The following is a 24,866-nucleotide window of genomic DNA, read 5'->3' as shown; positions in this document are numbered from 1 at the left end:
CCCTGCCAGCCCCGATGGGACTCTGAGGGGACAGAGGGACATGCCGAGCCCCTGCCAGCCCCGGGGGACTCTGAGGGGACAGAGGGACATCCCGAGTCCCTGCCAGCCCCGATGGGACTCTGAGGGGACAGAGGGACATGCCGAGCCCCTGCCAGCCCCGATGGGACTCTGAGGGGACAGAGGGACATCCCGAGCCCCTGCCAGCCCCGGTGGCACTCTGAGGGGACAGAGGGGACATGCCGAGCCCCTGCCAGCCCCCGGCCCGGGCAGGCGGCGATTCCCACCGGGGCCACCAAAGAAATGGGAGAGGGCAGCGCGCCCGTGTCACCGTCCCCGTGTCCCAGGGGTGTCCCGGGGTGCCCCACGTGGCTCCCAGCTCATCCCTGTCCCCGAGCACGTCCCTGCGCGCCCTCCCCCGCGGGTGGGTGCTGCTCTCGCACTCGGGGTGCCCGGGGGGGCTCTGCCGCGGGGCTGCGCCGTCTGGGTCGCCCCGTCCCGAGGGGACAGCCCGGGGGTGGCCGCGGGGCCCCAGACGGGGACAGGCGGAGCTGCCGGATCCTCCCCGCGGCTCCGGGGGGGCCCCACGCCCAGACGGGCCCGGGGGTGACGCGGGGGTGGCCTTGGACCTGCTGAGCCCGGGGGGGACCCCGGGACTGCTGCAGGTGGCACGGCGGGGACCGTGCCAGGTGAGGAGGGGACGGTGGTGGCGCTGGGTGGGCACGGCCCTGCGGGGTGGGCACAGTCCCGGGGGGTGTCACGGCCCTAGGGGGGTGTCACAGCCCGCATGGAGGTGTCACGGTCCTAGGGGGGGGTGTCACGGTCCCCACGGGGGTGTCACAGCCACCACGGGGATGTCACAGTCCTGGGGATGTCACGGTCCCCACGGGGGATGTCACAGCCCCCATGGGGATGTCACAGTCCTAGGGGGGGTGTCCCAGCCCCTCGAGGGTGTCACAGCCCCCATGGAGGTGTCACAGTCCTCACGGGGGTGTCCCAGCCCTTCGGGGGTGTCACAGCCCGCATGGAGGTGTCACGGTCCTAGGGGGGGTGTCACGGTCCCCACGGGGGTGTCACAGCCACCACGGGGGTGTCACAGTCCCCAAGGGGGTGTCACAGTCCCCACAGGGGTGTCACGGTCCCTACGGGGATGTCCCAATCCCCGCTAGGACACCCCCGTGTCCCCCCCCCGTCCTCCAGCGGTGACGCTGACGGAGCCCCGCGCCCGGGGCACAGCTGGCACAGCTGGCACAGCTGGCAGGGCGCTGCCCACTCGCTGCCCGAGGACAGGGCCCGCTGCCAGCCTGGCGGAGATCTCTATCGCGATTATCGCGACGGGGTTGCCCTGCCCGCAGCGCGCCGGGGCTGGCCGTGCCCGCAGGCGGCGTTTCCTCGCCATCGCTGTCGGGACCGCGGCTCCGCGGGGCCGGCGGCTCGGGGCAGCGCTAAACGCCAGCTCTAATTGCAGCTTTAATTAGTCCCGTGCTAATCTCTCCGCCGTATCTGAGCCCGACCGGCACGGCTGTCAGTCACGGCCCGGGGAAACCGGCCCGGAACGGGACACGGGGGGACAGCGGGGACGGGGACACGGGGGGACAGGGATGGGGACAGGGACACGGGGGGACAGCGGGACAGGGACATAGGGGGACAGCGGACAGGGACATGGATGGGGACAAGGATGGGGACAGGGATTGGGGACAGGACAAGGACAGCGACAGAGACACGGGGGGACAGCGGGGACGGGGACACGGGGGGACAGCGGGGACAGGGGCAAGGATGGGGACAGGGACACGGGGGGACAGCAGGGACAGGAACGGGGACACGGGGGGACAGCGGGGACAGGGACATGGGAGGACAGGGGACAGGGGCAAGGATGGGGACAGGGGACAGGGACACGGGGGGACAGCGGGACAGGGACAGGGATGGGGACAAGGATGGGGACAGGGACAGGGACAGGGATTGGGGACAGGACAAGGACAGCGACAGAGACACGGGGGGACAGCGGGGACAGGGATGGGGACGGGGACAGAACAGGGGACAAGGACAGGGACGGGGACAGGGACAGGGATGGGGACAGAACAGGGGACAAGGACAGGGACACGGGGCGCAGCACGGGCACCCAGCCCCGCGCCCGCCGCCCCCGCAGCCTTTGCGGAGCCGCGGTGCCCCCGGCGGTGTCCCCGAGTGTCCCCAAGCCCGCCACCCCCCCGGGCCAGCCCGGCGCGGGACGGCCGCGGGCCGGGGGGACCCGCGGGGGTTTTTGGGGCGCGGGGCGGGGGTCGGGCGAGTAAAGGCGGAGCGGGGAGGGCGGGGAGGGAGGCGCTGGCCGCGGCAGCTTCCCACAAATGGAGGCCCCGCGGCCACAGACACGGCACAACAAAGCACCGGGCAATTATTTGGCTCCAGCGGGAGCTGCCGGGCCCGTGGGGGCTGGAGCCAGCGGGGCACCGCCGAGGGGACCCCGGGGAGGGTGAGGGACCCCCAAAAAAGGGGGGATGGGGTGGTGGGGGTGACCCCCTGCAGGACATTGAACACACCCCGGTGTTTGGGGGGTTGGGGGTCCCCGTCGCTTTTGGGGACCCCGAAATCTGCAAGGGGATGGGGGATCCCCGGCCCTTCTGGCAGCCCGAACGCCCCCAAACCTCTCCAAGCGCCCTGAGCCCCCGAAATCTGCCATGGGAATGGGCACCCCCATCCCTTCCAGCGCCTAGAACACCCCAAAACCCTCCAAGCGCCCTGAACCCCCGAAATCTGCCATGGGAATGGGCACCCCCATCCTCTCAGGGAACCCCGATCCCCTCCGGGACACTGAACCCCCCCGAGCACCCCGATTTTTGTGAGGGGCTGGGGACCCCCATCCCGCTGAGGGGGCACCCCCAGTTCCGCAGTGACCCCCCCGAACCCCCGGTGCCCCCTCCCTGAAGGGCTGGGGTCCCTCGGGGGTGCCATCACCCCCGGGACCCCCGGATCCCCCCCGGGACCCCCGGATCTCCTCCGTGCCACATTTGATGGGGGGGGGGCGAGGGGGATCCCCGGGACTCCCCACCCGCCGGGGTCCCCGTGACGTCATCCAGCTTCAGCTGCTCGGACTCCCCCCTCCGCCAATCGCAAGCGCAGCTCTTGCGCATCGCGCCTTCCATTGATTCATATATCTGTCAATCAAATTATTGTAACCAATCAAAAGGGGTGTTTTCGGCGGGTCCCGCCCGCAAGGAACTCCGCCCCCTGAAGGCCTGTCAATCAAACAGCGACGGCCACAGGCTGGGCTTGCGCCCATTGGCTGTCTGTACTGTCAACCAGAGATCTTGCCTGCCATTGGTTCTCCTCTGCCGTCCGTCACCACAGAACTCCGCGACCATTGGCGGAGCCATCCCTCCATCACGAGCCTTACTGCTCGGCGCAGCTGCCAATCAACCTTTTCCCCTCCGTGGATTGGCAGTCGCTCCACCATCTCACCGCCCATTGGCCAGTTCGCAAAGCAGCCGGGCGGCGATTGGTCCAGACCCCCTCGGGGGGCGGGCGCAGCAGGGCGGTGCCCGGCGGAGGAAGATGGCGCCGTGAGCGGGTCGGAGCCGCCGCCGCCCCCGGCCGGTCAGTGCGGGGGGAGCGGGGCCGGGCCGCGGCCGCTGCGGGGCCGCCGGGGCGGGGAGCGGCCCGCGGCCGCCCCGAGCCGCCCTCCCCCGGCGCCCGGCGGGCGGGCGGCGCTTCCGGCAGCGGGGCCCGGTCGGGGGCGGGCCCGGCCTTTGGGACCCGCCTCCCCCGGGACCGCCCGGAGCGGCGGGGGCGGCGCGGGGGGAGCCCGGGGGGCCCTCGGGGGTCGCGGCCTCATCCCGGCCCGGGGGTCCCGGGATGCTCGGGGGGTCCCGGGGGTGCTCCCGGGGCAGCGGGGTCGGGGCGGGTCTGGGGAGGCCGCCCCCGGTTCGGGGGGATTTGGGGCGGGAATTTGGGGGGGTCTGGGGAAGGATTCGGGCTGGGTCCGCTCGGGGGATCCGGTCCCCGGTGGGATCGGGGTTGGGGCTGCTGGGAGGGTTCAGGGGGCTGGGGAGTCCGGGGGATTGATTGAATTTCCGCGCGGGATTCGGGGTGGTCCCCAAATTTCCTGAGGGGATTCATTCCCCTGGTGGAATCTGGGCTGTTTTCCCTTATGGGATTCATTCAGGATGATTCCCAAATTTTCTTATGGGATTCATTCCCCTGGTGGGGTTTGGGATGATTCCCAAATTCCCCTGCTGGGGTTTGGGATGATTCCCAAGTTTCTCTCATGAGATTCATTTCCCCGATGGGATTTGGGCTGTTTTTCCTCATGGGATTCGTTTCCTTGGGATTCATTCCCCTGGTGGGGTTTGGGATGATTCCCGAATTTCCCTGGAGGGATTTGGGATGGTTCCCAAATTTCGGGGGCTCTGCTTCACCACGAGTGGGAAACACACGGAGGGATCACACCGGGCTTCCCTGCCTTAACATCCCCATTTATTTTTCCGGGAAAATGGGATTTCTCCAGAAAAACGGGATCTCCCTGGCCGGGATCCGGCTCCTCCCCGGCCGGCTCAGCCCCGCTCTGATTCGCGCTCGGGGCTGTTGATCCTCAGCTCAGCTCTGCCCTAAATTCCGATGGAAGGGAGGGAACAGCCGCACAAAATCCCTGGGAAAACGAGGATATTTCAGGCTGGGAACGGGGAGATTTGGGGCTGGGAATGGGAAGATATCAGGGTGGAAACAGGAAGATTTCACCCTGGGAAAAGGAAGATTTTGGGCTGGAACTGGGGAGATTTTGGTTCTCTGGGCACACCTGCTTTGAAGTTGGGCTCTGCCAGCTTTGGGGGGCTGCTCCTCCAGCCGAGGCTGTGCTGGAATTCAGGAAATGAGGGAAATCCAGGAATTCTCCCGGGGGCTTCCCTTGGGAACCAACCCAAGCCCAAACCCCGGGGAGAAGGTGAGGCGTGGGGGGCAGCCCCCGGTGTGAGGTGGGGCGGTTCTGGGGGGCACCAGGCAGATCGCCGGGGGTCAGAGCCCCGGGCTGGGCTCCCCGAGGAGCTGATCCCTCCCTGCCCTGTCCCCACAGCTCGAGGGACAGCATGGCTGCCACTGCTGCCGTCAGCCCCAGTGAGTACCTGCAGCCCGCCGCCTCCGCCGCCCAGGTGAGCCCGGCCCCTGCTCGGGGCTCTGCCCGCGGCTCAGGAGGAGCCAGGAGGGCAGGACAGCCCCTGGAGCCTCGCCGGGGCTCCTTCCCAGCCCTGAGCCCCGAGCTGTTCCTCCTCCCCGAGCAGCCCTGGTGTTCCCAGCCCGTGTCCCGGGGTGGGTTTGGGATCTGAGCTGCCTGTGGCGTTCCGGGGGGAAATCCAGGAGGTTTCCAGGATGTCCACAGCTTTGGGGTGGTTTTAGGCATGGTTTGAAGCTTTAGGATGGTTTTAGGCATGGTTTGAAGCTTTAGGATGGTTCTAAGGATGGTTTTGAGCTTTAGGATGGTTTTAATGACACAAGGATGGGATTTAAAAGGATTTAGGGGCACAGGGATGGGATTTGAAATGTCACCACTGCTGGAAGCAGTGGGGTGCTGGACATCGGCAGGAATTCCTTCTCAGAAAGAATGGGAATTGGGATGGGCAGCCCAGAAGGGTGGTGGAGTCACCTGGGGGTGACAAAGTGGCCCTCAGTGCCATGCTGGGGGTGACAAAGTGTCCCCCAGGCTGGACTGGACAATCCCAAAGATCCTTCCCGGCCTCGGTTGTGCGGGAATTCCGCCCCACGAGGGTAATCCATCAGCTCCCTCCATCAGGGCTGTCTCATTAGCTGCTCCTGCAGGCGCTTGGCACTGAGTGCCCTCTCTCCCCAGGACTCCCAGCCCTCTCCCCTGGCCCTGCTGGCAGCCACATGCAGCAAGATCGGTCCCCCCGCCGTGGAAGCCGCCGCCGCGCCGCCGGCGCCTCCCCAGCCCACCCCTCGCAAGCTGGTGCCCATCAAACCCGCCCCGCTGCCCCTGGGCTCGGCCAAGAGCAGCATCGGCATCCTGTCCTCCAAGGGGAACCTCTTCCAGATCCAGGGCTCCCAGGTGGGCACCTCCTACCCCGGGGGACAGCTGGTTTTCGCCATCCAGAACGCGGCCGTGCTCAACAAAGGCTCGCGCTCCTCTTCCTCCTCCTCCTCCTCCTCGTCCTCCTCCTCCTCCAACATCCAGTACCAGGCGGTGCAGCCCGCCGGGGCTCAGACCATCCAGGTGCAGCCTAACCAGATCCAGATCATCCCAGGCACCAACCAGGCCATCCTCACGCCCTCCTCTTCCTCGCACAAGCCCGTGCCCATCAAGCCAGCCCCGGCGCAGAAGGCGGCGGGAGCGGGCGGCGTGGTCAAACTGCCCGGGGGTGCCAACGTCACCCTGACGCTGCCACCCGCCCTGGTGAGCCCCGAGGCGGGCGGGCAGGCCCAGCTGCTCACGGACAGCCCTTCCAAAGGCGGCAAAAAGCCCCGGAAAAAGGCCGGGTCCCCCGGGCAGCCCGCCGCCGTGGCCGTGGCCGAGCAGGTGGAGACGGTGCTGATCGAGACCACGGCCGAGAACATCATCCAGGCCGGCAGCAACCTGCTGATCGTGCAGAGCCCCGGCTCGGGGCAGCCCGCCGTGGTGCAGCAGGTGCAGGTGGTGCAGCCCAAGCAGGAGTCGCAGGTGGTGCAGATCCCGCAGCAGGCGCTGCGCGTGGTGCAGGCGGCCTCGGCCACGCTGCCCACCGTGCCCCAGAAACCCTCCCAGAACTTCCAGATCCAGGCGGCCGAGCCCACCCCCACCCAGGTACGGCCCCCTCGGGCTCCTCTCCCTGCTGCTCTCCTCTGGTCCTCACCCAGGGTTTAGGGGCTGGGGGGTTTGTGAGATATTCCCAGTTTGGAGTTTGGTTTAGGCGTTGCTGAGGGGAGGCTGAGAGTGCAGCCTTGGCCTCTGCAGGGATTTAGGAACTCCTGTTCCCCTCTGGTCCTCACCCAGGGTTTAGGGGCTGGGGGGTTTGTGAGCTGTTCCCAGCTTGGAGGATGGGTTAGGCATTGCTGAGAGGATTCTCTGGAGGTTGGGAGTGCAGCCTTGCCCTCTGCAGGGATTTAGGAGCTCCAGCTGTTTTTATAGGTGCTTTTTCAGTGTCCCTGAAGGCTCCCCCGTGCCACAGCTGGGGCTGGGATGAGCCAGCCTGCTGGGAGCACCACCCCAAACCATCCCACAGTACCCCCCAGACCCCAAACCATCCCACAGAACCCCCCCACCCCAAACCCAAACCATCCCACAGACCCCCCCAAACCCAAACCATCCCACAGACCCACCCCAAACCCAAACCATCCCACAGAACTCCCCCACCCCAAAACCCAAACCATCCCACAGACCCACCCACCCCAAACCATCCCACAGAACCCCCCAAACCCAAACCATCCCAAGAACCCCCCCAAACCCAAACCACCCCACAGAACCCCCCCAAACCCAAACCATCCCACAGACCCACCCCAAACCCAAACCACCCCACAGAACCCCCCAAAACCCAAACCATCCCACAGAACCCCAAACCCAAACCATCCCACAGACCCACCCCAAACCCAAACCATCCCAAGAACCCCCCAAAACCCAAACCACCCCAAGAACCCCCCCAAACCCAAACCACCCCACAGACCCACCCCAAACCCAAACCATCCCACAGAGCCCCCCCCAACCCACTCCAAACCATCCCACAGAACCATCCCAAACCCAAACCATCCCACAGAGCCCCCTCCAACCCACCCCAAACCATCCCACAGACCCACCCCAAACCCAAACCATCCCACAGAACCCCCCAAAACCCAAACCATCCCACAGAACCCCCCACCCCAAACCCCAAACCATCCCACAGACCCACCCACCCCAAACCATCCCACAGAACCCTCCCAAACCCAAACCATCCCAAGAACCCCCCCAAACCCAAACCACCCCACAGAACCCCCTCCAAACCCAAACCATCCCACAGAACCCCAAACCCAAACCACCCCACAGAACCCCCCCAAACCCAAACCATCCCAAGAACCCCCCAAAACCCAAACCACCCCACAGAACCCCCCAAACCCAAACCACCCCACAGACCCCCCCAAACCCAAACCATCCCACAGACCCCCCCAAACCCAAACCATCCCACAGACCCCCCCCAAACCCAAACCACCCCACCGTTCCCGAGCTGCGCCGGTGGATCTCATTCCCAGCCCCACCCGTGTCCCCCCTCCCCTCCAGGTGTACTTCAAGACCCCCTCCGGCGAGCTGCAGACCGTGCTGCTGCAGGAGGCCTCGTCCATCCCGGTGCCGTCCTGCGGCAGCCCCGGCACCCCCGGTACCGCCCCCGGCACCGCCCCCGGCACCGGCCCCGCCCGCCGGCCGGCCCCGCGCAAGGAGCGGCCGCTGCCCAAGATCGCCCCGGCCGGCGGCATCCTGAGCCTGAGCGCGGCACAGCTGGCAGCAGCTGCCCAGGCCATGCAGACCATCAACATCAACGGCGTGCAGGTGCAGGGCGTGCCCGTCACCATCACCAACAGCGCAGGTGGGGCACGGCTGGACGGGGATGGGGTGGGCGGGGGGCTCCTGGAGCTCCCCCAGGGTGGGTTATCCGGGATCAGACTGGATCAGATCAGATCGGATCCCTTAGGGGGACAGGGACAGCAGGCAGCTCCCTGAGCTCCCCCAGGGTGTCCCTGGATCAGATCGGATCCCTCAGGGGGACAGGGACAGTGGGCAGCTCCCTGAGCTCCCCCAGGATGGGAGGTCCCTAAAACAGATCAGATCAGATTCAATCAGATCCCTTGTGCCCCTGAGGGACGTGGGGACAGTGGGCAGCTCCCTGAGCTCCCCCAGGGTGGGTTATCCGGGATCAGATTGGATCAGATTGGATCAGATCGGATCCCTCAGGGGGACAGGGACAGTGGGCAGCTCCCGGAGCTCCCCTAGGGTGGGTTATCCAGGATCAGACTGGATCAGATCCCTCAGGGGGACAGGGACAGTGGGCAGCTCCCGGAGCTCCCCCAGGGTGGGTTATCCGGGATCAGATCGGATCAGATCCCTCAGGGGGACAGGGACAGTGGGCAGCTCCTGGAGCTCCCCCAGGGTGGGTTATCCGGGATCAGACTGGATCAGATCGGATCAGATCAGATCCCTCAGGGGGACAGGGACAGTGGGCAGCTCCCTGAGCTCCCCCAGGATGGGAGGTCCCTAAAACAGATCAGATCAGATTCAATCAGATCCCTTGTGCCCCTGAGGGACGTGGGGACAGCGGGCAGCTCCCCCAGGATGTCCCTGGATCAGATTCAGTCAGATCCTCGTGCCCCTGAGGGACGTGGGGACAGCGGGCAGCTCCCTGAGCTCCCCCAGGATGTCCCTGGATCAGATCAGATTCAGTCAGATCAGATTCAATCAGATCCTTGTGCCCCTGAGGGAAGTGGGGACAGCAGGCAGCTCCTCCAGGATGTCCCTGGATCAGATTCAATCAGATCCTCGTGCCCCTGAGGGGGACAGGGACAGTGGGCAGCTCCCCCAGGATGTCCCTGGATCAGATCAGATTCAATCACATCCCTCATACCCCTGAGGGGGACAGGGACAGCGGGCAGCTCCCCCAGGCCGGGCCAGGGCTCAGCTCACCCCCGCTGCTGCCTTCCCTCGCTTGGCGCTTCCCCACCAGCTCTGCCTGCTCTCCCTCGCTGCTGCTCTGCTCCTCCGCTGCCAATCCCCCTTGTTCTTCCCCTCCTCCTCCTCCTCCTGGTGCTGCCCTGGGAGCAGCGATCCCGATCCCGATCCCGATCCCGATCCCAGCCCTGCTTGCTGACGCTGACCCCGTCTTCTTCTTTCCAGCCCCTGTCACGGCTGCCAGGGACGCCCGAGCCTGGAGCGGCCCTTAGGCTGCGGGGTAAGTCCCGTTTTTTTGCTCAATATATTGCACGTTTTTTCAAAGTTTCTTTTTTGTTTCCTCTTTGAGCCCTTTTTTTCCCCGCCCCCCTAAAAGGGTCGAAAACCAACTTTTTTGGAAAACTTTGAAAAACCGCACAGTATATTCAGAAAAAAGGGACTTACCAGGAGAGGCACGTGGCAGAGGGAGCTGTGCTGCATGTGGGGGTGAATGTGGGCTGTTCCCTGCTGCGGAGGAGCGTGGATGGATCCTGACTGCCCCTTTCCCCTTTTCCCCAGGCCAGCAGCAGCTGACGGTGCAGAACGTGTCCGGCAACAACGTGACCATCAGCGGGCTGAGCCCCACCCAGATCCAGCTGCAGATGGAGCAGGCGCTCTCGGGGGACATCCAGCCGGGCGAGAAGAGGAGGAGGATGGCCTGCACCTGCCCCAACTGCAAGGACGGCGACAAGCGGTGGGTGCTGACCGTGGGAACGGCTCCTCCCGCTGGGATCCGCCTCTCCCGGGATAACCCGGAGCGGTTCATCCCCCCGGATCCGCCTCTCCCGGGTGTGGCTCATCCCTCCGGCTCCGCCTCTCCCGGGCTAACCCGGAGCCGTTCATCCCCCCGGATCCGCCTCTCCCGGGCTATCTCAGAACGGTTCATCCCCCGGCTCCGCCTCTCCCGGGCTAACCTGGAGCGGTTCGTCCCGCTGGGATCCGCCTCTGCCGGGATAACCCGGAGCGGCTCCTCCCGCTGGGATCTGCCTCTCCCGGGATAACTCGGAGCGGTTCATCCCTCCGGCTCCGCCTCTCCCGGGCTATCTCAGAGCCGTTCATCCCCTCGGCTCCGCCTCTCCCGGGCTAACTCGGAGCGGTTCATCCCCCCGGATCCGCCTTTCCCGGGCTAACCCGGAGCAGTTCGTCCCTCCGTCTCCACCTCTCCCGGGTGTGGCTCATCCCCCAGATCCGCCTCTCCCGGGCTATCTCAGAGCCGTTCATCCCCTCGGCTCCGCCTCTCCCGGGCTAACTCGGAGCCGTTCATCCCCCGGCTCCGCCTCTCCCGGGCTATCTCAGAACGGTTCATCCCCCAGATCCGCCTCTCCCGGGCTAACCCGGAGCGGTTCATCCCCCCGGCTCCGCCCCTCCCGGCCTGGCTCCCCCCCAGCCCGCGGCCCGGGCTGACGGGCTGTCTCTCCCCGCAGGCCGGGCGATCCCGGGAAGAAGAAGCACATCTGCCACATCCCCGAGTGCGGGCGGACGTTCCGCAAGACGTCGCTGCTGCGGGCGCACGTGCGGCTGCACACGGGCGAGCGCCCCTTCGTCTGCAACTGGGTGTTCTGCGGCAAGCGCTTCACGCGCTCCGACGAGCTGCAGCGGCACGCGCGCACCCACACAGGTCTGCGCCTCGCGGGGCTGGGCCAGGGGAGAGCCCCCAGCAGGGCTGGGATAGCCCCCATTCCCAGGGGAGAGCCCCCAGCAGGGCTGGGATAGCCCCCATTCCTAGGGGAGCACCCCCAGCAGGGCTGGGATAGCCAGGGGAGAGCCCCCAGCAGGGCTGGGATGGCCAGGGGAGAGCCCCCAATAGGGCTGGGAGGGCCAGGGGAGAGCCCCCAATAGGGCTGGGATAGCCAGGGGAGAGCCCCTAATAGAGCTGGGATAGCCAGGGGAGAGCCCCCAGCAGGGCTGGGATGGCCAGGGGAGAGCCTCCAGCAGGGCTGGGATAGCCCCCATTCCCAGGGCAGCACCCCCAGTAAGGCTGGGATGGCCAGGGGAGAGCCCCCAGCAGGGCTGGGATATCCCTGCAGGGTCCCCATGCCCGGGGCAGGACCCCCAATAGGGCTGGGATATCCCTGCAGGGTCCCCGTGCCCCAGGAACCACCCCAAACACATCTGGGGGGTCCCTGCAGGGTCCTCGTGCCCCAGGAACCACCCCAAACACATCTGGGGGTCCCTGCAGGGTCCCCAGAACCACCCCAAACACATCTGGGGGTCCCTGCAGGGTCCCCAGAACCACCCCAAACACATCTGGGGGTCCCTGCAGGGTCCCCAGAACCACCCCAAGCACATCTGGGGGTCCCTGCAGGGTCCCCAGAACCACCCCAAACACATCTGGGGGTCCCTGCAGGGTCCCCAGAACCACCCCAAACACATCTGGGCGTCCCTGCAGGGTCCCCAGAACCACCCCAAACACATCTGGGGGTCCCTGCAGGGTCCCCGTGCCCGGAGCAGAGCCCTGATGGGGCTGGAAAACCCCGGGAGTGTCCCCGTTCCCAGGGCAGCTCCCCCAAACAGGGCTGGGGGACCCCCGGGTGTCACCCCTGCCTTGGGATGGTCTGGGCAGGTTCTCCCCGGGTTCTGGGGGGCACTGCAGGATTTTGGGGGGTCTCTGGTGACAGAGGTGTCCTGGGAAGGGATGGGGACATCAAGGGGACATGTCCTGGGGGTGTCAGTGCCCCTTGGGAGCCGCTGGGATGGTCTGGGCAGGTTCTCCCCGGGTTCTGGGAGGATTTTGGGGGGTCTCTGCTGACAGGGGTTAGCGGGGCCGTGTCCTGGGGGTGTCACCCCCTCCCCCGAGGCTGCTGGCCGTCCCTTTGGGTGACGCAGGTGTGCCCTGTCCCCGCAGGTGACAAACGCTTCGAGTGCGCGCAGTGCCAGAAGCGCTTCATGCGCTCCGACCACCTGACCAAGCACTACAAGACCCACCTGGTCACCAAGAACTTGTAGGGCGGGGACAGCCCCGGCCCCACCCCACAGCACTCCGGGAGGGACCTCGGGGACAGCCCCGCCCTCCCCGCCGCGCCCAGCACCCCAGAAACGGGGCTGGGGGCGGCCCTGGGACCCCCCGGGCTCAGGGGTGACTGTGACCCCCCCCAGACCCTCCCCTGGGACCCCCCGGGCTCAGGGGGTCACCCAGAGCCCCCCCAGAGCCCCCCCTGGGACCCCAGAGGCTCAGGGGGTCACCCAGAGCCCCCCCCGGGACCCCCCGGGCTCAGGGGTGACTGTGACCCCCCCCAGACCCTCCCCTGGGACCCCCCGTGCTCAGGGGGTCACCCAGAGCCTCCCCAGAGCCCCCCCCGGGACCCTGCGGGCTCAGGGGGTCACCCAGAGCCCCCCCCCAGACCCTCCCCTGGGACCCCGCGGGCTCAGGGGGTCACCCAGAGCCCCCCCTGGGACCCCAGAGGCTCAGGGGGTCACCCAGAGCCCCCCCTGGGACCCTGCGGGCTCAGGGGGTCACCCAGAGCCCCCCCAGAGCCCCCCCTGGGACCCCCGGGCTCAGGGGTGACTGTGACCCCCCCAGAGCCCCCCCTGTGACCCCATGGGCTCAGGGGGTCACCCAGAGCCCCCCTTGGGACCCCACGGGCTCAGGGGGTCACCCAGAGCCTCCCCAGAGCCCCCCCCGGGACCCCCCGGGCTCAGGGGGTCACCCAGAGCCCCCCCTGGGACCCCGCGGGCTCAGGGGGTCACCCAGAGCCTCCCCAGAGCCCCCCCTGTGACCCCAGAGGCTCAGGAGTGACCCCACAGGTTTAGGGGGTGACCCAGAGCCCCCCCTGGGACCCCACGGGCTCAGGGGTGACTGTGACCCCCCCCAGACCCTCCCCTGGGACCCCAGAGACTCAGAGGTGACCCCACAGGCTCAGGGTGTCCCCCAGCCCCTTCCCTGTGACCCCACAGGCCCAGAGGTGACCCCACAGGTTTGGGGGGTGACCCCACAGGTTTGGGGGGTGACCCACACCCTCCCCTGTGACCCCACAGGTCCAGGGGTGACTCCACGGGCTCAGGGGGTCCCCCAGACCCTCCCTGTGACCCCACAGGCCCAGAGGTGACCCCACTGGTTTGGGGGGTGACCCACACCATCCCCTGTGACCCCACAGGCCCAGGGTGTCCCCCAGCCCCTCCGCTGTGGCCCCACAGGCTCAGGGGTGACCCCACAGGCCCAGGGGTCCCCCAGAGCCCCCCGAGCCCCCCAGGCTGTGGGGCAGGAGCCGGCCCCGGGCAGGCTGCCGAGCACATTCCTCCTTTCTATTTAAGTCTATAAATAGCTATAAATATCTCTGTCCCTGGGAATCCCTTTTCTATCGACCGTTGCCTTACTGCCCTGGCCCGATCCCCCGCGGATCATGAGAGCTTTTCTAATTATTTCCTCCCCAAACCCCCGGTCCCCCTCCCCAGTCCCAGTTCCTCTCTCCCAGATTTTATTTCTGAGCAACCTTGGCAATTCCCTTTTTTTTTTTTAATTTCGTTTGCAATTTTGGGACTCCATCCCCTTTTTTTCCCCCTTTTTCCTCCCTTTTTTTTTTATTTTTCCCCTTTTTCCTCCCTTTTTTTAAATTTTCCCCTTTTTCCTCCCTTTTTTTAAATTTCCCCCTTTTTCCCTCCTTTTTTTTTTCTTTTTTCCCCTTTTTCCTTCCTTATATTTTATTCCCCCTCCCCTTTTTTCCTTCCTTATTTTTTATTTCCCCCTTTTTCCTTCCTTTATTTTTCCCCCTTTTCCCTTCCTTTTTTTCTCTCCTTTTTCCTTCCTTTTTTCTTTCCCCCCCTTTTCCTTCCTTATCTTTTATTTTTCCCTTTTTCCTTCCTTATTTTTTATTTTTCTCCTTTTTCCTTCCTTGTTTTTATTTTTCCCCCTTTTTCCTTCCTTTTTTTAAATTTTCCCCTTTTTCCTTCCTTTTTTTAAATTTTCCCCTTTTTCCTTCCTTATTTTTTATTTTTCTCCTTTTTCCTTCCTTTTTTTTCTTTTTTCCCCTTTTTCCTTCCTTATTGTTATTTCCCCCCTTTTTCCTTCCTTATTTTTATTTCCCCCCTTTTTCCTTCCTTTTTTTTAATTTTCCCCTTTTTCCTTCCTTGTTTTTATTTTTCCCCTTTTCCTTCCTTTTTTTCCCTTTTTCCTTCCTTATTTTTTATTTTTTTCCCTTTTTCCTTCCTTGTTTTTATTTTCCCCCCTTTTTCTTCCTTTTTTTTCCTTTCCCCCTTTTCTCCTTCCTTATTTTTTATTTTTTCCCCTTTTTCCTTCCTTATTTTCTATTTCCCCCCTTTTCTCCTTCCTTATTTTTTATTTTTTCCCCCTTTTTCCTTATTTTTTTATTTTTTTCTCCTTTTCCCTTTTTTTATTTCCCTTTTTCCTGCCTTATTCCCCTTCCCCTTTCCCTGCCCTGTGTTTTCCTCCCCTCCCTGTTTCGTTTCCTGCCCTTCCCGGTGCCCCCTGTGTACAGTGTACATTGTATCATAGATTCTATTGCTGCCGAGCTTTTAAATTAAACACAAATGCCCTTGGTCCTTGCTTTCGTGCCTTTTCATTCCTTTTTACTCCTTTTCACTCCTTTTTACTCCTTTTCACTTCTTTTCACTCATTTTTACTCCTTTTCACTCCTTTTTACTCCTTTTCGTTCCTTTTTACTCCTTTTTACTCCTTTTTACTCCTTTTTACTCCTTTTCACTCCTTTTCACTCCTTTTCACTCATTTTCACTTCTTTTCATTCCTTTTTACTCCTTTTTACTCCTTTTCATTCCTTTTTGTTCCTTTTCGTTTGTTTCTCTGGGCCTCGCCTGCGGCCCGGGGCGCTCCCTGCCAGCCGAGGGAGCCGATCCCTGAGGAGATCCCGAGATCCCTGAGAGAGATCCCGAGATCCCGAGAGTGATCCTGAGATCCTCTGAGATCCTGAGAGTGATCCTGAGAGATATCCTGAGATCCTCAGAGAGATCCCGAGATCCTGAGAGTGATCCTGAGATCCTGAGAGTGATCCTCGGGAGATCCCGAGATCCTGAGAGATCCCGAGAGTGATCCTGAGATCCCGAGATCCTGAGAGAGATCCTGAGAGAGATCCCGAGATCCTGAAAGTGATCCTGAGATCCTCAGAGAGATCCCGAGATCCCGAGATCCTGAGATTGATCCCGAGATCCTGAGAGTGATCCCGAGATCCTCAGAGAGATCCCGAGATCCTGAGAGATCCTCAGAGTGATCCTGAGATCCCAAGATCCTGAGAGAGATCCTGAGAGAGATCCCGAGATCCTGAGAGTGATCCTGAGATCCCAAGGAGATCCCGAGGAGATCCTGAGAGAGATCCCGAGATCCCCAGATTCTGAGATCCCAAAGAGATTCCAAGGAGATCCTGACGAGATCCCGAGGAGATCCTGAGATCCCCAGATTCTGAGATCCCAAGGAGATCCCGAGGAGATCCTGAGAGAGATCCTGAGATCCCCAGATTCTGAGATCCCAAGGAGATCCCGAGGAGATCCCGAGCCCGCCCGGGGCTGCTCCTGCTCCATAAAATCTCGGCCCGAGGCACCGCAGCTCCTGCTGCCTCTGGGGCTGGGGGGATTGGGGGATTTGGGGGATTTGGGGATTTATGGGATTTGGGGGATTTGGGGGGTTTGGGGGTTTGGGGGATGTGATGGGAGATTGAGGCATTCTAGCCGGAAATGGTTCTGCTCCTGCTGTGAGCTGCTGGGTCAGGGGTCGGGGTTTGTCCCCAAATCCCCGTCCCTTGTCACAGCGTCCCGAACACCCCACATCCACATCCCTGTCCCCAGTGTCCCCACATCCCCGTCCCCACATGTCCCAGCCCCTGTCCCTTGTCACAGTCCCCCCCCAGCTCCAACCATCCCATTCCCACCGTCCCTGTGCCCTCTGCCCCCCGTTCACGTGTCCCCGTGTGTCCCCGCTGTCCCCGCGCGTCCCTCCCGCGGTCGCGGCCCCTTTAAGAGCCCCCGAACCTCGCTATGCCCAGCCACTACTTCCGGGTCTTTTGTCCCCGCCCCTTCCGCCTCCTCCAATGGGCAGCCAGCTTCTACAGAGGCGCGCGCGCTCGGCCGCTTCCTATTGGCTGGGTTGGAGGAGGCGTGGCCGCATTTAGCCACGCCCCCGAGGTGGCGGGGGCTCCGCGCGGCCGCGATGGAGCTGGAGCAGCTGCGGAAAGGCTACCGGGGGGACAGCGAGGTGGGACAGGGGGGACACCGGGGGGTCAGCGGGGACACCGGGGGGACAGGGACAGAGGGGACAGCGAGGTGGGACCGGGGGGACACCGGGGGGACAGCGAGGTGGGACCGGGGGGACACCGGGGGGACAGCGGGGACACCGAGGGGTCAGCGGGGACACCGGGGGGACAGGGACAGAGGGGACAGCGAGGTGGGACCGGGGGGACACCGGGGGGACCGGGGGGACGGGGACAGGGGGAACAGCGAGGTGGGACAGGGGGGACACCGCGGGGATAGGGACGGGGGGACACCGGGGGGACAGAGAGGTGGGACCGGGGGGACAGGGGCACAGCGAGGGGGGACCGAGGGACCCTCCCCGTGTCCCCTGACCTCCCCTGACCCCCCCGGTGTCCCCAGGCGTTCGAGGAGTGCCACCTGGTGTCCCCCGAGCCCCTGGAGCAGTTCCGGGCCTGGCTGCAGGAGGCGCTGCAGTGCCCGGACATCGCCGAGCCCAACGCCATGTGCCTGGCCACCTGCTCCAGGTGACACCGGGGACACGAGGGGGGACACACCGGGCGGTGAGACAGGGGGAGGTACAGGTGACATAGGGACACACTGGGGGTGACACTGAGGTGACACAGGGGTGACACGGGTGACACAGGTAACACACAGAGGGTGACACAGGTGACACTGGGGTGGCACAGGGGTGACACGGGGTGACGTGGGTGGCACAGGTAACACACAGAGGGTGACACAGGGGTGACACAGGTGACACGGGTGACACAGGTGACACACAGGTGATGCAGGTGACACACAGAGGTGACACAGGGCTGACACAGGTGACACTGGGATGACACTGAGGTGACACAGGTGACACCGGGGGTGACACAGGGGGTGACAGGTGACACTGGGCTGACACAGGTGACACAGGGGTGGGACAGGGCTGACACACAGGTGACACAGGTGGCACACAGGTGGCACAGGGCTGACACAGGTGACACAGGGGTGGGACAGGGCTGACACACAGGTGCCCCAGGTGGCCCAGGTGACCGTGGCTGCCCCGCAGGGACGGGCGGCCCTCGGCCCGCATGGTGCTGCTGAAGGGGCTGGGCCCCGACGGGCTGCGCTTCTTCAGCAACTACGAGAGCAGGAAGGGCCGCGAGCTGGTGAGGGACACACGGACACACGGACACACAGACACACGGACACACGGACACACGGACACAGGGACACAGGGACACAGGGACACACGGACACAGGGACACACGGACACCACCCCAGAAACCCCCAAAATCAATCCAAATAAATCCCAGATTCTGGGAGCTGGTGAGGGACACACGGACACACGGACACAGGGACACAGGGACACACGGGCACACGGACACGGGGACACAGGGACACAGGGACACACGGACACAGGGACACACGGGCACACGGACACACGGGCACACGGACACCACCCCAGAAACCCCCAGAAATCAATCCTGAGAAATCAATCAATCCCAATAAATCCCAAATTCTGGGAGCTGGTGAGGACCCAGGAACACCCGGAAATAAATCCCGATAAATCCTGAGAAATCCTGATTGATAAATCCTGATAAATACCAATAAATCAATTCAAATAAATCCTGATAAATAAATCCTCATATATCCCCATAAATCCCCTTGTCCCAGTAAATCCTGATAAATAAATCCCAGTAAATAAATCCTGATAAATCCCAATAAACCCTAATAAATATATCCCAATAAATAAACCCTGATAAATAAATCCCAATAATAAATCCCGATAAATTCCAATAAATAAATCCCAATAAATAAACCCAAATAAATAAACCCCAATACCAAACCCCGATAAATAAATCCCAATAAATAAACCCCGATAAATAAATCCCAGTAAATCCCAATAAATAAGCCCCAGTAAATAAGCCCCGATCCCAACCCCGATCCCAACCCCAATCCCGAACCCCGATCCCAAACCCCATTAAATCCCGATCCCAACCCCGATCCCAATCCCGATCCCAAACCCCGATCCCAAACCTCGTTAAACCCCGATCCCAGCCCCGATCCCAAACCCCGATCCCAGCCCCGATCCCAGCCCTGATCCCAATCCCGATCCCAGCCCCGATCCCAAACCCCGATCCCAAACCCGATCCCAGCCCCGATCCCAGCCCCGATCCCAGCCCCGATCCCAACCCCGATCCCAATCCCGATCCCAACTCCGATCCCAACCCCGATCCCAGCCCCGATCCCAACCCCGATCCCAATCCCGATCCCAGCCCCGATCCCAGCCCCGATCCCAAACCCCGATCCCAATCCCGATCCCAAACCCTGATCCCAGCCCCGATCCCAACCCCGTTAAACCCCGATCCCAATCCCCGATCCCAGCCCCGATCCCAGCCCCGATCCCAGCCCCGATCCCAGCCCCGCTCCCAGCCCCGAGGAAGGCGGAATTCCTCCGGGGCCGCGGTTCCGCCCCAGCCCCTCCTCTCCCCGCAGGACTCCAACCCCTTCGCCTCCCTGGTTTTCTACTGGGAGCCGCTCTGCCGCCAGGTGCGGGACCCCGACCCGGGGGTTGGGGCTGGGGTCCCCCGGGGTGGGGGGGCTGCGGTTTTGGGGTGAAAAAGTCGGGAAATGGGGCAGTTCTGTGTCTGGGGGCACCTTTGGAGTCGTGCCCTGAGCCCCGGGATGGCGGCCCCCAGCAGGGACACGATCCCTGCGGTTTTGGGGTGAAAAAGTCGGGAAATGGGGCAGTTCTGTGTCTGGGGGCACCTTTGGAGTCGTGCCCTGAGCCCCGGGATGGCGGCCCCCAGCAGGGACACGATCCCTGCGGTTTTGGGGTGAAAAAGTCGGGAAATGGGGCGGTTCTGTGCTCGGGGGCACCTTTGGAGTCATGGCCCGAGCCCAGGGATGGCGGCCCCCAGCAGGCAGGAAATCCCTGCGGTTTTGGGTGGAAAAGTAGGGAATGAGGTGATTCCGTGCTTGGGAGCCCCTGGGAGCTGTGGTGGCCCAGATGAAGGTTGGGGGCTTGGGCCTGCCCCCAGATGTGGGTTGGGGGCTCGGGGCTGGCCCAGGTGTGCACTGAGGGCTCGGGGCTGCCCCCAGATGTGGGCTGGGGGCTCGGGGCTGGCCCAGGTGTGCACTGAGGGCTCGGGGCTGCCCCCAGGTGCGCATCGAGGGCTCGGTGCGGCGCCTGCCCGAGGAGGAATCCGATCGCTACTTCCAGAGCCGGCCCAGGGGCAGCCAGATCGGGGCCCTGGTCAGCCGGCAGAGCACGGTCATCCCCGACCGAGAGGTGAGCCCGGCGCGGGATCGGCTCCCTGAGCCCTGGGGGACCGGCTCTGGGATCCCCTCAGGGCCCCGTTCCCTTTGGGATCAGCTCTGGGATCCCCTCAGGGCCCCGTTCCCTTTGGGATCAGCTCTGGGATCCCCTCAGGGCCCCGTTCCCTTTGGGATTGGCCATGGGATCCCCTCAGGGCCCCGTTCCCTGTGGGATCCCCTCCCTCCCGTTCCCTGTGGGATCCCCTCACTCCCGTTCCCTGTGGGATCCCTGTTCCCTTTGGGATCCCCGTTCCCGGTGGGATCCCCTCCCTCCCGTTCCCTTTGGGATCCCCGTTCCCTTTGGGATCCCTGTTCCCGGTGGGATCCCCTCCCTCCCGTTCCCTGTAGGATCCCCGCTCCCTGTGGGATCCCCGTTCCCGGTGGGATCCCCGTTCCCGGTGGGATCCCCTCCCTCCCGTTCCCTGTAGGATCCCCGCTCCCTGTGGGATCCCCGTTCCCGGTGGGATCCCCGTTCCCGGTGGGATCCCCTCCCTCCCGTTCCCTTTGGGATCCCCTCCCTCCCGCTCCCTGTGGGATCCCTGTTCCCTTTGGGATCCCCGTTCCCGGTGGGATCCCCTCCCTCCCGCTCCCTGTGGGATCCCTGTTCCCTTTGGGATCCCCGTTCCCGGTGGGATCCCCTCCCTCCCGCTCCCTGTGGGATCCCCGTTCCCGGTGGGATCCCCGTTCCCGGTGGGATCCCCGTTCCCTCCCGTTCCCGGTGGGATCCCCGTTCCCGGTGGGATCCCCTCCCTCCCGTTCCCTTTGGGATCCCCGTTCCCTGTGGGATCCCTGTTCCCGGTGGGATCCCCTCCGTCCCGTTCCCTGTGGGATCCCCGTTCCCGGTGGGATCCCCTCCCTCCCGTTCCCCTCCCTCCCCGCAGTACCTGCGGAAGAAGAACGCGGAGCTGGAGGAGCTGTACCGGGACAAGGCAGTGCCCCGGCCGGACTACTGGTGAGAGTGGGGGGCTGAGCCCCCCGAGCCCCCCGGGCCCCCCGAGCCCCCCCGAGCCCCCCCGAGCCTGGGTGTCCCTTGCAGGGGCGCGTACCTGGTGGAGCCGGAGGTGGTGGAGTTCTGGCAGGGCCAATCGAACCGGCTGCACGACCGGATCGTGTTCCGGCGGGTCCGGGACCGCGCGGCGCCGCTCGGGGCCATGACGCACCGGGGCCACGGCGACTGGGTCTACGAGCGCCTCTCGCCCTGAGCCCGCCGCCGAATGTCCCCAAGGAATGTCCCCAGGTGTCGCAGCCGCCCCGCCCTGTCCCTCGCTGTGTGCTGGGGGATGGCTTCGGAGCCGCCCTCACCTCGTCTGCAGCCAGCCCCGGTGGTTAATTAATCGTGTTAATGATCGTGCAGGGTCCGGCTGGGACCCCAGTGACCCCCTGTCCCTGTCCCTGTCCCTGTCCCTGTCCCTGTCCCTGTCCCTGTCCCTGTCGCTGTCCCTCGCCGTGGGCTGGGGAATGCCTTCAGAGCTGTCCCCACCCCGGTGCGTCCCCAAATCCGTCTGCAGCCGCTGCCAGTGGTTAATTAATCGTGTTAATGATCGTGCAGGGTCCGGCTGGGACCCCAGTGACCCCCTGTCCCTGTCGCTGTCCCACCACTGCCCTCTCTCTCCATGTTTTAGCTGGAATCGTGCGATGTGCTCAATTCCCAGTTCATTACTGCTGTTGTTTAATTAACTCAAATCGTGTCGCCGCTGGCCTGGCCTGGCCGGGGGCCGTGAGACCCCGGCCCTGAGCCCGCCCCCTCCTCCCGCTGCTGGAAAAGAATAAATCAGGATTTATGTGAGGGCGTGGAGGCTTTGGGTTCCTGCCGGGTTAATGTTTAGCCGGGCAGGGCCGGGCTCTCCCGGGGCAGCCGGAGCTCGGAGCCGCCGCCAATCCCGGCCCTGGTGGAACCAGCCCCCAAAACCGGCCCCGGTTCCGTGTTTGCTGTCCCGGAGCGGGATCGTGCCCGTCCTGGGGGGTGACAGGGCAGCCCTGGCACGCAGGCACGGTGGCCAGGGGGTTGTCACCCCCTTTGTGCCGCTGTCACAGCCCCGGAGTGGCTCTGGACCCTCCCGGCTGTGCCCGTCCCTTGGGAAGGACAGGAGGGGACAGGGCGGTGTCACAGGAAGGGGCACAGAGCTGTCCCAGACTCCAGGGGAGGGGGCTAAAGGGACCGAGGGGCTCCTCCCGTTCCCGCTGGGACACGGTCCGGGATCCCAGCGCGACCGGGAACGGGCTGCGAGCGCCCAGAGCCAGGGCGGGAGCGGCCCGGGGGAGCTGGCACCGGCCCCGGGAAACCGGGAAACCGGGGCTGGGCTCGGCCCTTGGCACCCTCCGGCTTCTGGCGGAGCCGGGAGGGGCTGGAGCTGCGGAGCTCAGGAACAGCCGCGCCCTGCGGAGCCGGGACCGTGGATCCCGGGATCGTGGATCGTCCCTTTCCCCGTGGGGTCACGGATTCCCGGGATGGCCGCGCTCCCTCCGGGCTTCCAGAGGGATCCACAGGAAATCCCTGGAGCTGCCTCTGCGGGGTCAGGGATTCCCCGGGATGGCTCCCAGAGGGATCCAGAGCTTTCCCACCCTTCCATGCCGGGTTTGGGGATCCGCGGGGCTCTCCCGGCTGCGCCTCTGCTTCCTCCTCCCGCACCGGGTCAGGGATTCCCCGGCACGGCCCCGCTGCCCGCGCGTCCCGCGGGGATCCGGAGCCTTCCCACCCTTCCGGGCTGGATCCAGGGATCCGCGGAGCTCTCCCGGAGCTGTCTCCGCTCCCAGGCTCGGTTTATTAACCACAGTTAATTAGCAGCAGGCGCGAGCGCTTCCAGCATCCCGGGCCGCGGGGTGGGATCCCCGCTTCCAGCAGCGGGGGCGATCCCCGGGGCAACGCGGCTCCTCCGGGCGGCGATCCCGGGAGAACGCGGCTCCTCCGGGCGGCGATCCCCGGGGGAAGGCGGCTCCTCCGGGCGGCGATCCCCGGGAGAACGCGGCTCCTCCGGGCGGCGATCCCCGGGGGAATGCGGCTCCTCCGGGCGGCGATCCCCGGGGAAATGCGGCTCCTCCGGGCGGCGATCCCCGGGGAAATGCGGCTCCTCCGGGCGGCGCTCCGCGGTCCCCGCGGGGGGATCGGTCCCGCAGGGTCGCTCCCTCGGGACAGGGAAGTGTCGCATCCCCTCTCGGGGGCGATTCGGCAAGGACGCGCCATCGGCGGCTCTGCAGCCCCTCGGGACTGGGACACGAGCGGGGCTCGGCCCCAAAAAGTGACGGGAGGAGGGGACTGGGAATGGGATCGGGGCAGAGCCGTTCCTCATCCCAGCAGGAACCAGTCCGCGCTGGGCAGCGGGAGGGACGGGGCGCGCCGGCCCCGCGCCCCGCTCTGCCGCGGGCTCAGTCCCGCAGCTCGCGGATCATCCCACAGGTAAATTCCATCCTGAGTCCGCTCCGGTCCCCGGCGGGCGACAACGCGCCCGGGTCACTTCTCCTCGCGCTCGCCGGCCCCGCACAGGTTGGGATGCTCGGCCAGCGTCGCCCTCACTTTCTTCTTCTCCTTGAAGCGCCCGGAGTGCGAGACCTTGACGTGTTTGCCCTTGGTGCTCTTGTCCACGATCTTCTCCAGGCGGGCGGCGAAGCCGGGCGTCCCCTCGGGGCCGGTCCCCTCCGCGCTGTCCCCGCCCGGCGCCGCGGGCCCCTCGGGGCTCTCGTACAGCACCGTGGGCGCTGCCTGGCGCTTCCGCAGGAACGTCAGCTTCCACCAGCCGTGCCCGTCGGCCATCCTGGAACGGCACTCGGGGCTCGGGCTCCCTCCCGCAGCTCCCTCCGCCCTCCCCGGGGCCGCCCTCCCGCAGCCCCATCAGGGATGCGGCGCTTCCTTCCCGCGGGATGCTCGTGGCGGGATCCCCCGGGGGCAGCGGCGCGGGGTGGGCGTTCCCCGGCTCGGGAATTCCGGGGGAAAGCCGGGAAGAGGCCGCCGGCGGCGCCGGGAGCTGCCCTTATCGGCCACGTGTAGCGGGAGGGAGCGCGGAGAGCAAACAGGAACAGGAACTGGGGCGCAGGTGGCACCGGGGAGGTGCCGGGGGCGCTGCCGGGGGTCCCCGCCTGCCCCCGCCGCGGGCTCGGGGCTCGCCTGACCCGCCGGGGCCGGGCGGGAGCTCCGGAGGGGCCGGGGAAGGCTCCGCGAGGGCTCCGGAGCCGAGCGTGGCCCCGGGGCAGGACCCGAGGGAAGCCGCGGGCACGGAGGGGATTCCCAGGCCCGGGGGCCAGCACAGCCCCCTGTCCCCGTCCCTGTCGCCATCCCTGTCCCCGTGGCGCTCAGCCACCAGCGACCCCTCCCCGATGTCGCTTTGGGGATAAAAACCCCTTTTCCCTCTGCGACGTGCGGACAGGGGCACAGAGCTGCGGCCACCGCCCCGCTGGTGGCACCTGTGTCCCCAGCGCCCCCTCCCCGTGCCAGAGCCAGGTGGGACCATGCCCGGCCGTGTCCCCAGGGTGTCCCCGGGGGTCCCACATCCCATCCCCAGCCCGGACACCGCACCCCGGTACCTGCTCCTGCCGCGCCCGGGGTGTCCCGGGGTGTCCCGGGGGTGTCCCGGGGGTCCCGGGGTGTCCCGGGGGTGTCCCGGGGGGGCAGCGCGGGCAGGTGCCGCTCACCTGCCGCTGTCCCGGTGTTCCCGTCAAGGTGAACCCGCTCCCAAACCCCTCCTGCCGGAGCAAACAGCGGGGCCGGGCCAGGCGCGGCTGAATATTCATGACAGGGAGCGGTGCCAGTCCCGGGAGGGTGGCCCTGAGTGGCCCCGGGTGG

General features: G+C 65.2%; 3 protein-coding genes across 8 annotated transcripts; 2 read left to right on the top strand and 1 right to left on the bottom strand.

Annotated features, from left to right (window-relative positions):
* The first annotated feature begins 3,520 nt into the window (after positions 1–3,520).
* Positions 3,521–13,911, top strand: SP2 (Sp2 transcription factor). 4 transcript variants are annotated; one of them, XM_059869297.1, is made up of 8 exons: positions 3,521–3,588; positions 5,060–5,135; positions 5,831–6,778; positions 8,222–8,525; positions 10,160–10,334; positions 11,065–11,258; positions 12,486–13,615; positions 13,795–13,911. In XM_059869297.1, the coding sequence occupies exons 2-7, from the start codon at positions 5,073–5,075 to the stop codon at positions 12,584–12,586; spliced, it is 1,785 nt and encodes a 594-aa protein (XP_059725280.1). In that variant the 5' UTR covers positions 3,521–3,588; positions 5,060–5,072; the 3' UTR covers positions 12,587–13,615; positions 13,795–13,911. The 4 variants fall into 4 exon arrangements, with proteins under 4 accessions (XP_059725280.1, XP_059725283.1, XP_059725279.1 ...); XM_059869296.1 differs by lacking the exon at positions 3,521–3,588 and adding an exon at positions 4,052–4,930 and having other exon boundaries at positions 5,060–5,100; XM_059869298.1 differs by lacking the exon at positions 3,521–3,588 and adding an exon at positions 4,806–4,930.
* Positions 13,912–16,422: 2,511 nt separating this feature from the next.
* On the top strand, positions 16,423–21,878 carry PNPO (pyridoxamine 5'-phosphate oxidase). Of its 2 annotated transcripts, XM_059869317.1 has the most exons (7): positions 16,423–16,796; positions 17,192–17,316; positions 17,841–17,940; positions 19,271–19,324; positions 19,938–20,066; positions 20,974–21,044; positions 21,129–21,878. In XM_059869317.1, exons 1-7 carry the CDS (start codon positions 16,752–16,754, stop codon positions 21,292–21,294), a joined length of 690 nt encoding a protein of 229 aa, XP_059725300.1. In that variant the 5' UTR covers positions 16,423–16,751; the 3' UTR covers positions 21,295–21,878. The 2 variants fall into 2 exon arrangements, with proteins under 2 accessions (XP_059725300.1, XP_059725299.1); XM_059869316.1 differs by lacking the exon at positions 17,841–17,940 and having other exon boundaries at positions 16,464–16,796.
* Positions 21,879–22,835: 957 nt separating this feature from the next.
* Positions 22,836–24,802, bottom strand: PRR15L (proline rich 15 like). 2 transcript variants are annotated; one of them, XM_059869318.1, is made up of 2 exons: positions 24,608–24,802; positions 22,836–23,841 (listed from the first exon to the last, which is right to left on the bottom strand). In XM_059869318.1, the coding sequence occupies exon 2, from the start codon at positions 23,838–23,840 to the stop codon at positions 23,541–23,543; it is 300 nt and encodes a 99-aa protein (XP_059725301.1). In that variant the 5' UTR covers position 23,841; positions 24,608–24,802; the 3' UTR covers positions 22,836–23,540. The 2 variants fall into 2 exon arrangements, with proteins under 2 accessions (XP_059725301.1, XP_059725302.1); XM_059869319.1 differs by having other exon boundaries at positions 24,716–24,800.
* Between the last annotated feature and the right edge of the window lie 64 nt (positions 24,803–24,866).

The sequence above is a fragment of the Haemorhous mexicanus genome, chromosome 28 (assembly GCF_027477595.1).
Source record: "Haemorhous mexicanus isolate bHaeMex1 chromosome 28, bHaeMex1.pri, whole genome shotgun sequence".
Classification (NCBI taxonomy): Eukaryota; Metazoa; Chordata; class Aves; order Passeriformes; family Fringillidae; genus Haemorhous; species Haemorhous mexicanus.
Note: the sequence above shows the minus strand (reverse complement) of the source record. Positions and strands in the feature narration are given on the sequence as shown.

Coding starts and splice junctions, on each gene's coding strand:
- SP2 (XM_059869296.1), top strand. CDS start 4,609: ATGGAAGGGAGGGAACAGCCGCACAAAATCCCTGGGAAAACGAGGATA. Junction 8,526..10,159: donor CACCATCACCAACAGCGCAG/GTGGGGCACGGC, acceptor CCTTTTCCCCAG/GCCAGCAGCAGCTGACGGTG. Junction 10,335..11,064: donor TGCAAGGACGGCGACAAGCG/GTGGGTGCTGAC, acceptor CTCTCCCCGCAG/GCCGGGCGATCCCGGGAAGA.
- PNPO (XM_059869316.1), top strand. CDS start 16,580: ATGCCCAGCCACTACTTCCGGGTCTTTTGTCCCCGCCCCTTCCGCCTC. Junction 17,317..19,270: donor TGCCTGGCCACCTGCTCCAG/GTGACACCGGGG, acceptor CTCTCCCCGCAG/GACTCCAACCCCTTCGCCTC. Junction 20,067..20,973: donor CGGTCATCCCCGACCGAGAG/GTGAGCCCGGCG, acceptor CCCTCCCCGCAG/TACCTGCGGAAGAAGAACGC.
- PRR15L (XM_059869318.1), bottom strand. CDS start 23,840: ATGGCCGACGGGCACGGCTGGTGGAAGCTGACGTTCCTGCGGAAGCGC.